The following is a 12110-nucleotide window of genomic DNA, read 5'->3' as shown; positions in this document are numbered from 1 at the left end:
ATTGGAGAAGCTAGTTATAATATAGATAAAATATTATTCTTCTCATACCTCTTGCATCATGGTGAAGAACTCGGAGAAGGCCCAGTTCAGCTGGCTGAGGAGCGAGTTCAAAAATAACGCAGCCTCCTTTTGGTGATCGGTCAAGTAGTCCCTGATCCGTCCTTGTATTACTTCCGACGGGCACGGCCCTTTAAACGTAAGCAACATTATAATATTATGAGCCGATATAGCATAGCACCAGGGAGTTTGTGATATTTTAGTTTAAATTTATAACTTACTTACCTTACTGCTGGCGCTGAAAGCATGGTCATTTGCCTTCGTTGTATAAAAAAAAAACAGATACGTGTAGATTAAAAAACATCAATATAGGTTTCTCCTTGCTTATTGATGACCATTTTAATATTTTTGATGAGTCTCGTCCGTTTGGCCGTTTGCCTAACAAGTAATAATTTATAAAAAAAAATTAAGTTTGTATTTTTTTTATGTCTTACCGAAACACTGGCTCATTAAGCCTGCATCGACTTTTGCTCCCAAATTGTTTACCGTTGGTTCCCTGTCGCCGTACCTATAATTTACACCCAACTTTATGAAATTTTTACTTAAAAGTATATATATAAATAATTCTGTCCAATTAAAAAGTAAATTGGATTAGTTTATTGACATGGCAGTGTAGTGCGTTACCTTTGTGAATTATAGAGAACAAAGGTTTTTTTTTTTAGTTTAAAGTTTTTGGATAAAATTAGTAAAATTTTCAAAGTTGCGTTAAATGTTACATAGTGAATTTTTGATTTAACAAGTAGTATTAATTCTGTCACGTGCGATGTCTTTCAACCGTTTTAATTTATCTAAATGGTACAGACCAGTTAAACGATCATTTAAATCGCTTCTCCCTCTTTCTCATCTAATTTTCTCAAGAAAATTTGTATTCAATTGTTTGTACGTGATGAATTATAAATACAAATTAAGCTTGCACTTGCCCGAGTTTGAACCTGAGTTTGAAAATCTTCGGTTAAGTTTCAGGCGTCCTAACCACTGGGTCATTTTGCCTTGTAATATCACAAAATAATTGAATTCATATCACAAATACTTCATGATGGAGCGATATTTGTAGAGAAATATCGACAAGGTGTTTAATGAGTACAATTTTAGTTACCTGGCAGCCAAATGTGGCCATTGTCGATGCCGAAACCCGAACCCTGAACCGTGCCAGAAGCGAACCAGTACCCAATTCGACTGAGCCCACGCACGATTTTGATATGGCCGTACCAGTTCCTCAACCATGCACATTTGCCTGCGTTAAAACATATATAATATATACAAATAGCACAAATTATTGCTAGGGCATAAACAAAAACAAACATACAGTTTCTCTTATATAGTTTTAATATATGTCGAAACCAATTTGTCATATAAACACCCCCACGGTATGGGTTTTAATTAAACATGGGTAGTTGATATATTAAGTTCTAGGTTTATTAACTACATAATTTTTTTACATGACAGGTTTATATAAAGATAAATAAAACCCATTCGTCATTCATGAAATTAAAAAAATATTAAATATGATAATAAATAAAAAATAATTTAATCACTTTTTTTCATACTAAAATAAAAATAATCCACTAGTTTCGGCCCTCAACTTCGCCCGCGCTTTAGGGAGTTTTAGGTGTCCAATGTCTTTGTCAACGTTTATAAAAAAAATTACGAGTTATATAATTGAGCCGTGAAAGAGAAAGAAACAAACAAACAAACAAAACCACTTTTGAATATATATCAGGAATTTGTATAAAAAATAATAATAATTGAAACACGAAACCTAGATTATAATAAATCTAATAAAGGGGATTACTGTTGCAAATTACTTATTAAATAATTATCAAACTAAAATCTGTAATATTTTAATCAATTAATATTATATCGACGAGCGTTGATTGAGATATTTATTGATTTGGAACAGTTATTTTAAAAGATAACGGCCATCTGACTAAAAATTATCGACGTGACTCTCATTGCGTCATCATTCGCGACTCGATTTCCCGCTAAGGCTAATTCTGTCGACATTCATATTACTTATTATACTGCAACGAATTAAAAATCTTTTTTAAATGAAATTGTTTGTTTATGATATGGCAATTTTCGTTTCTTTAGCAGGAAGGCAGGCAAGCAAATGTCTTTATGTACACATATTATATGTGTAATAATGTATACATAAGGTATGGTGCTGTTGTGCTTTGGTTAGCATATAAGGCTTAGTCCTGCGTCTGTATTCTTTCCTGTCGTGTTGTCGTCCAGACATAAGAGTGAAGGTATAGAGGACGCACTTGTGTTAGCGCACACACTTCTGCACTTTAAATCTTATTTCATTATCAATGTTCCCATGTTCCGTAATCCTATACATAATTTTGATAAATTGCAAAAACTTAACAAATCTAAGTCGCATCTATCCCAAACAATCAAATTCCCATTGAACGATAAAAATACTTACGACTTTATTAATAAAAAATGTTCAACGGGTGTTTATTAATTTCTCTCTTTCTGATGTTATCTTTGATTCGACATTCGAAAGAAGAAGACACAGACAACATTTAAAGAAATTTACAAGCCGATAGTTTTTTTGTTTTATCATAAAAACTACTAAATAATGAAATCCTAATCAACCAATTGTTCTTTGAAATAAGTAAACTTATTTAGTATCAACTGTTCTCAGAAGATAAAAAAAATATTATGTTCACAAGAATACCTTCATATACTGGACAACGTCCTCCTACGACCTCATAATGTAATTAATAAAGGCCCGCAAGGCGAAGGCTAGTGCAGAACATTCTTCCCGACTGTACTGGCCGTCGTCGCGTTTGGACTCTAATATCACTTACCATCAGGTGAACTAGAGTCATTTGCCCTACCGGCGCATATAAAAAAAAAAATAATCAAAATTTCCAAAAAGCTATGTACAATCACTTGGAAACATTACCATGTGTAGGTAAAAGGTATTATAAAGGTATTTATATTTATATGAAGTTCCATCGTGCTTATTCAGTGTAGGTTGTTAACGTAACGTCGAGCACGAGATCAATTACAAACACAAATGAAGTATATAAAAAATCAATGATTCATTTACCCGTGTTTGAAAGTAAAGTAAATACATAAATATCCCTTTGATTCAAAAAATTAATCTGAATACACTACTTAAAATATGGCTTCCTTGACAAGACTAAAAATTTTACTTCCCGTAAAAACTTAAGAAATGCTTGGACTTATTATATACAACAACAGTAACAACTGCTGGGCTAAGGCCTCCTCTCCCTTTTGAGGAGAAGGTTTGGAGCTTATTCCACCACGCTGCTCCAATGCGGGTTGGTAAAATACACATGCACCAGATTTCATGAAATAAGACACATGCAGGTTTCCACACGATGTTTTCCTTCATCGTCAAGCACGAGATGAATTATAAACACAAATTAAGCAAACATTCAGCAAACATGAAAATTCAGTGGTGCTTGTCCGGGTTTGAACCAACGATCATCGGTTAAGATACACGCATTATAACCACTAGGCCATCTCAGCTTATAGGCTATAGACTTATTATTTGCTAAAATATTATATAGTACGGATCGATTTTACTTAACCGATGAAGATATAGCAGTGTCTCATATATATGACCATAAAAATACAAAATATTATAGGATAGTAGGATAACTACACCCTAATAATTCACATAAAAAATGCATTACTCTCGATCATTTTAATGTAGTTGGACAAAAGTAAGTTTTTTTTTAAATTAAAATAATCTCTCTCCAGAGACTTCAGCGTCAGAGCCTTTTTGAGTTCCTTTTATTTTATTAATATTTTATGATCTTTTATGGCAGCATGACGTATTAATGAAAATGTATTTATGAACATGAAATTCCAGCGTAAATAGTCTAAAGGTGAAACTGTGAAGCACAGCTTCATAGACATACATAACATACTAAAACCTCCGAAACGCACTGCATCTTTTGGTATAAGTTTTATATACATTGGTTTTTTAGTTGTGTTCATTTAAGCATTACAAAAAATGTCCCATTTTTGTCTCACAATGATAAACAAAAACGCATTACTCTTCACATTGTCATAGTCAGATTTCACTGGTGGTAGGGCTTTGTGCAAGCTCGTCTGGGTAGGTACCACCCACTCATCAGATATTCTACCGCAAAACAGCAATACTTGATATTGTTGTGTTCCGGTTTGAAGGGTGAGTGAGCCAGTGTAATTACAGGCACAAGGGACATAAAATCTTAGTTCCCAAGGTTGGTGGCGCATTGGATATGTAAGCGATGGTTGACATTTCTTACAATGCCAATGTCTAAGAGCGTTGGTGACCACTTACCATCAGGTGGCCCATATGCCGCCGCGTCCGCCTTCCTTTTCTATAAAAAAAAAAAAAAAGATAAATAGCTTATAAGTTTGGCTAACAGCTTCTAGCTATACATTTGTTATCTGATAACGATGACTATAAATTAGTTCGTGTTTTAACAATCTTCGCATTTGTAAAGAAAGGTTTTCAAGATGAGAGCCCTTGTCGCCCTCGCGTGCTGTGTGTTCCTGGTATCCGCTGTGACGGTACCGAAGGAGTTTAAGGCTAAGAAATTACGCAGCGGTAAGTCATTATTTCTTAATGATAATATATTTATTGTCAGGTCTTATGTTATATGATACTGTGATGATCAAATGATGGCAACTAACAGTAACATCTTGTGAATGTCCCAATGCTGGGCTAAGGCCTCTTCTCCTTTTTGAGGAGAAGGTATGAGCTTATTCCACCGCGATATCCAATGCGGGTTGGTGTAATACACATGTGGCAGAATTTCATTGAAATTAGACACATGCAGGTTTCCTCACGATGTTTTCCTTCACCGTCAAGCACGAGATAAATTATAAACACAAATTAAGCACTTGAAAATTCAGTAGTGCTTGTCCGGGTTTGAACCAACGATCATCGGTTAAGAATCACGAGTTCAAACCACTGGGCCATCTCGGCTCTGATGGCAACTAACAAACAAACAATGCCATCAGCAATACGTAGTTATGTCGTGTTCTGGTTGAAAGGGTGACGGGGCCAGTGTAACTATAGGCACAAGGGACATAACATCTTAGTTTCCAAGGTTGGTGGCACATTGGCCTTGTAAGGGCTAGTTAATATTTCTTATAGTGTCAATCAATAAGCAGCGGTGACCATTTACTATAAGTTAGCCAGGTAAGTATTTGCCAGGCTGCCTACCTAATTCACTAATAATCACGTTATTAATTATGGGTCGCCTTTAAATTGGAATAGATTATTTTTTAATTATAGTATATATTTACAAAACATATAATGTAACTTTAGACCGTTAGGGCTTCAAATAATTTTTAGAGTTAAATGGGAAATTCTTTAACGAATAAAAAACAATTATCTTTTGCTAATTAATTTTTGCTTATAACGTAACCATGGCCTGTGGTTTCGTGTGCATGTTCTTTCGACAAATTAATCATTATTATTTATTTGCAATAATAAGTAAATAGCAATTAACATACGAAAATAAATCATATACAAAAGCAATCTAAAACTATATTTTATATTATCTGTTGTTTAGACCAGCAGTTCTGGAAAAACTTAGCAAGGGAGGAATTATATGAAGCCCTCAGAGTAAGACAGAACTACGGAAAGGCGAAAAATGTTATCCTGTTCATCGGTGACGGCATGGGACCTAATACGGTCACCACAGCTAGGATCTACAAAGGGGGAGAGACTAATCGTTTGGCATTCGAGAAATTCCCGCACATGGGGCTGTTAAAAGTAAGATCACAAAAAATAAATGAAATAAAAAAGTACCCATTGCTGGACTAAGACCTCTTTTCCCTTTTTAAATGGTTTGGAGGCTATTCGACCATGCCACAAATACTAGTTGTGTGGATACACATATGGAAGACTATTATCCCGCATAAAGGTTTCCTGGCAATGTTTTCCTTCACCATAGAGCATGAGATGAATTTGAACACAAATTAAGCACATAAATTCATATAGATATCGATTTTAAGAGTATGTCGACCTCATGCATGATTCCGTTACTTGCGTTGTATCTTTGCTATACATATATCCATTTATTATTAATAAAAATGTAATAAAATAAACGATTTATTTTTAACGATACGCCTTTTTAGACATATTCAGCAGATCAGACGGTATCCGATTCACCGAGTACCGCCACGGCTCTTTTATGCGGCGTTAAAGTGAATCGTGGAACATTTGGCGTTGACGCTTCGGTGGGATTCTGGGATTGTCCAGGCTCTCTGAGACCTGAAGCTAGATTGGAATCACTTGCCGCAATCGCTCTTAAGGCTGGAAAAAGTGCAGGTATGTGGTACTTAATTGAAATTAATATATAATGAAAGCGATAATTGTCAATTGATGACTAAAAATAGGTACTAACTTGGTGGCAGGGCTTTGTGCAAGCCCGTTTGTACCATTTCTATCGCCAAACAGCTAAAAATTGTCGTGTCGTGGGTGAGTGAGCTAATCTAAATACGGGAACAAGGGTCATAACATATTAGCTTCAAAATTTGGTGTCGTATTGACGATAATTATTGCCAAGGGATGGTTAATATTTCTTACAGTGCTAATTGTATGTAATATTATAAAAATGTATATAATATTCTGATAATTTCACTTTAAATTTTATTATCTTTTATAATACATTAGATTAAAACTATTCGTCTATAACGTAGGTTTAGTAACAAATATGCGTATAACACATTCTACGCCTGGACCACTCTATGGTCATAGCGCCCAACGCAACTGGGAGTGTGATGCCAAAATGCCGGCATCTGTACGAGCTTGCAAAGACACCGCTAGACAGCTGATTGAGGACTTTCCTGGTAGAGACTTTAATGTAAGTTAAACTCTTATTAGAAATGGGATTAATAATATATACGATGCGATGCGATATAGCTTTGGCGCACCTTGGGTGAGGCCTATGTTCAGCAGTGGACAACGATTGGCTGTTGATTGATTGATTGATTTGATGCGATATACGAAATAAATTCATAGAGAATTCCTCTAATACTGAATTTTATCGATGTTAAATAAAAATATTCCTAGCAATGTTTTTCGTGTGTTATTTTGCAATTCGCCAACGTTTGCTTTTCATCTGCTGTATACATAAGTCTAATGCTGATGCATATTTGTTATTCTCTCGCTGTTTACTTTATTTGTGATATAGGTTTACCGAATATCATGTTAGTATGAGTAAATAATCACTCATAAACATAATATTCGATGGATAAATAATACAAGTTGAGAATGGTTAAATACTAAATAATATTATAAATACGATAAGGAATATCTTTGTTTTTTACAATTTAAAGTCTTAACTGATCAACCGATCATTATGAAATGATGTATACTCGTTGTCAGGACAGAGACGGGCATAACTAACACCTGCCTCAAATATAGGCGAAGTCGCATGCGGAAATTAGTGGTATATAAATATTTTACAAAATGGAATTTCAGCCAATGTTATTTGAAAATCGTCAAACTAAAGAAAAGGGCAAGCACCACTGAATTTTCATGTGCTTAATTTGTGATTATAATTCATCTCCTGCTATACGGTGAAGGTAAACATCGTGAGGAAACCTACATGTGTCTAATTTCACTGAAATTCTGCCACATGTGTATTCTACCAACCCGCATTGGAGCAGCGTGGTGGAATAACCTCCATACCTTCTCCTCAAAAAGGGGGAGGAGGCCTTAGCCCAGCAGTGGGACATTCACAGACTGTTACTGTACAGAAATACCAGGAAATACAAATCAAAATGGACTCATCATAGTATTTTTAAATATTTAAATTGTATATCTGCTAGGTAATATTGGGCGGTGGTCGTCAAGCTTTCCTTACCGGCGCCACCGGGACTCCAGATGATCCTATCGATACTTGGGGTTGTGTGAGGGAGGACGGAAGAAACCTCATCGAAGACTACAAGCTCGACAAACAGCGACGAGGGCTAAGAGCAGCTGTCGTGAATAATAATTTAGAATTGAACAGTTTGAATCTGAACAATACTGATTATCTTTTAGGTAAATACAATTAACTACCATTATACCACATGTGTATGCAATAAACTACTTAGAAACATACATTTAAAGTATATTTTAGAACGACACGTAACACGATCCATCTACATACGAGTATTATAAATATTTTACATTTACTATACCTAACAACTGACAAGTCTGATAAAAAGTTGGGAGGATATTTACGTGTGATGAAAATCATTCTACTTTTTTATTGTAAAATGTCGTCTAATCATATTTTAACAGGTCTCTTCGCGAACACACATCTTAAATATGAGCACGAACGTGACGCTGGTCCCAATGGCACTCCTTCGTTAACTCAACTAGTAGAAGCCGCTATCACAGTACTGAGCAAAAATGAGAAAGGGTTCTTCCTAATGGTCAGTACCACGTAATGCTTGATACTATTTATAGATATTCATGGTGATGATTGGACGGCAATCAGACACGATCGGAGTGAGGTCAGGAGCAGAACCAAAGGCCTCTCATGGTTTTCGAGGCGAGGAGGGTGAACAGTGTCAATTTCCAAACCGGAGGTGTTATTGAGAATTCCTTGAATATACAATACCAATTACCAAACACGGGTTTTATATCTAGGACCTCGGGATAATGGCCATTTATATTATTTAATATTGATTTTTTTAGGTTGAAGGTGGAAACATTTCAATGGCTCACTTCAGAGGCCGTGCGAAAAAGGCCATTATGGAGACCTTGGCCTTCGAACAGGCTGTGCTGAAGGCTATGGAGATGACAAACGAAGATGAAACACTCATCCTTGTAACCAGTGACCATTCATTCACACTAAATATTAACGGCTACCAGAGGAGGGGCCAAAGTATATTTGGTAAGCTAAATTGTAACTAATGTAATGTATAATGTAATGATAATAATTCATATTTGATGACGGTTTTAAAGACACATCACTTTCATGTATTGCAAGTAAAAATTGTTATTGCTTATAAAATGAGATTGAATGTTTTTAATGTTATGTTTTCGTCATTTGTTAAATTGTGAGTCATTTAAATTTTTTTTTAATAAATAAATTTTCTATTTCTTGAATGGATAGACATCTGGTCTAATATTAAATTATTAATATTAATTTTTTTTTTGATTTTATGAATTTTTCACTAAACTATGTGATAGGTATTGCGATGGCATCTCCTCATGACCATCGGAACTACACCTCGCTATCGTACAGTGTCGGTGGTCCTGGTTCCTTCCACTATAACATCGAGACCGGAGCTGATGGTGCCCAGCACGTCGTAAGGAGAGATCCAAGTACTGAGGATACTGAAGATGAGAACTACGAACAAATTGGTGCGATTCCACTTGATGAAAGCGGACACGGTGGTAGCGATGTTACTATTTATGCAAGAGGTAAGTTAGACATGATGATTGTCTGCCTCGTTGATCTAGGGGCTGGATAAGAGGCCACAGATCCCGATGTCCTGGGTTCGAATCCCATGTAGAGTCAATAAAATGTCATTGGGTTATAACATATTTAATTAGTCAGAATTTATGTTATAAAATTGTTATATTGTGTAATATGTTTGGCATTATTTTATAATTATTTATCATCGTACAAAAATGATATGTAACGCTATTTATTACGAAGTAAATAATAAAAAAATATATGTTACAAAGCTTAAACCTTAATATAAACCACTAATTTTCCAGGTCCATTCTCACATTTATTCCACAACATTCACGAGCAACACTATGTTTACACCGCTGTGTCGTACGCAGCTGAAATTGGAGATTTCGTAAGACCACGGAACGTCAACTAATACGACGATTAATAATTCATTTGACATTTAGACTTTCTGTAATTGAATTCAATTTTGCCAACCCTTTATCCATGTTTTGACGTAACCATTCTATTCTATTTGTTTTTTTCTATACACATACATACATATGTCTATGTACAACACCGTAATTTTAGCACTTTATATATGTTTAGAACAAATAATGGCTTCATATTATTTTTCAGTTGTTAATAACATTAGTGTAGTTTATTATTAAATTTAAAGAAAAGACTAAGGGCAACGAATGGGAAGTTGACAGTATGTGCAAACCAAATGGACGAGTGATACTAATTTTATTTGTTATATTATGATGTTAATCTTGTGAAATAAAGTTTTTTAAACACTGAATCTTTTTTGTCATTTAAATTTTAATTCGAGGAAAATATCGTACAGCCATTAATGTCAGAAAATACTTTAATATCGAATATTACATAATGGCTTGGCCATAAAGTGTCCGTAGCGTATAGTATTTTGTAAATTTGAAATATAGTATGTAATAATATGTTCTTCAAGATGTATAAACGGAAATTTATTATGTCAGTCTATAGTATAGGTAGGCGGACGAGTATATGGGCCACCTAATGGTAAGTCACCAACGTCCATAGACATTGACATTGTAAGAAATGTTAACCGTTGCTTACATCGCCTATGCGCCACCAACCTTAGGAACTAAGATGTTATCTCCCTTGTGCCTGTAATTACACTGGTTCACTCACCCTTCAAACCAAAACATAACAATAACAAGTACTGCTGTTTTGCGGTAGAATACCTGATGTGTGGGAGGTACCTACCCAGACGAGCTTGCCCAAAGCCCTACCACCAATAAAAATAAAGTGTGTGTCGCAAACCGATATGACGACAATAACTATAGTGATACGGGCATAAGCGGTCTGTAGCAACCACGCTCTGAGATCTCATAAGTAGGTTTATTATTTCACAAAGCAATAGATATATATTTACTTTAATCCAATAACTTTAATTTGTATAAAATCAAATTATATTTTATTTCAAGTACGCTCTTTCTTTTATTAAGTTCTTGATACAATTTATTTCGAATATACATAGATATTGACTGTAAATAGCCAGTTAGGACCTTAGCACTCTCAGCTAAACTTAACGTAGTGTTTTTCCTAACAATTAAGTAGTAAAAATATTATTATTATTATTTTTTAAATTTTACTCATTCGTTATTAATTATATGTATATGTTTCTTATTTATAAAAATAAACAATTGTACTAAGAAATTAAATATTATAACATCGTAGAGAAAAATAAAAAACCCAAAGTTACTGTATAAAAATGAATATTTAATAATACATAGCTTGTGATTTCAAACTCGGGTAACCACTGAACTTTCATGTGCTTAATTTGTGTTTATAACTTATCTGCTGTTCAGTGTTGAAGGACAACAGTGTGAGGAAATCTGTCTGTATCGAATTTCATTGATATTCTGCCACGTGTATCAACCGATTAATATTTGAGCAGCGTGGTGGAGTACCCTCACTTAAACTTCTCTTCAAAAGATAGGATGCCTTATCACTGTAGTGAGACATTTACAAAAAAGAAGTACTTACTGTTTTAAAGGAACTCTTTCAATAGCTCGCATAGTAGCCGGTTGTGTGGCAAATGACGCCAGGGTCTGGACGAGAGATTCCCGAGTACTGGCCAGTACTATACGAGGATCAGCAAACTCTGAGCACAGGAATGCTGCACACGATACGACCAGTTCCTCCCATTCTGGATTGGGGAAACATTAAATGAAAAGGGAGGAGATTGGATTATATTATTATCAGCTATTAAATCAGAAAGAACATTCAGAGAAATATATATATGTATATTTATAAATCATATTAAGAGACGACTTTTTCATCTTTCGTCTATCATGCACAAGTGTATTTACTCTTCCAATCAAATTGCCAATTAGCAACGGTGACGGTAGTTTTAGAAATTAAGAGTCAATTTGATCATCTTTGAAATTAAATATACGAGAATTAAAAAATATTAATCAGGATGTTTATGTAACTTTTCTTGTGAATAACTAAATATTTCCTCCATATATTTCCTGTATATTTTATGTAATTTAAACAGGAATTTTATTTACCCCTCCAAGTAAGCGTACAACTTGTGTTAGGAGTGGGTACGACTATAGCCAAGGGGTCGGGATTGAACCTGCTACCTTTACATATTAGGTGACCCGTAATCAATTGCGCTAGTGATAC

General features: G+C 34.7%; 1 protein-coding gene across 1 annotated transcript in view; it reads right to left on the bottom strand.

Moving 5' to 3' along the window:
- LOC126777342 (E3 ubiquitin-protein ligase RNF123-like) overlaps positions 1 to 12110 on the bottom strand; it is a 48899-nt gene that overhangs the window by 9396 nt on the left and 27393 nt on the right. The window contains exons 27-30 of the mRNA XM_050500343.1: positions 11466 to 11628; positions 1154 to 1291; positions 492 to 565; positions 49 to 188 (exon numbers count right to left, since the gene is read on the bottom strand). Of these exons, the coding sequence (XP_050356300.1) occupies positions 49 to 188; positions 492 to 565; positions 1154 to 1291; positions 11466 to 11628 (515 nt within the window). The remainder of the gene's footprint in view (positions 1 to 48; positions 189 to 491; positions 566 to 1153; positions 1292 to 11465; positions 11629 to 12110) is intronic.

This window comes from Nymphalis io, chromosome 22 (assembly GCF_905147045.1).
Source record: "Nymphalis io chromosome 22, ilAglIoxx1.1, whole genome shotgun sequence".
NCBI classification, from domain to species: Eukaryota; Metazoa; Arthropoda; class Insecta; order Lepidoptera; family Nymphalidae; genus Nymphalis; species Nymphalis io.
Note: the sequence above shows the minus strand (reverse complement) of the source record. Positions and strands in the feature narration are given on the sequence as shown.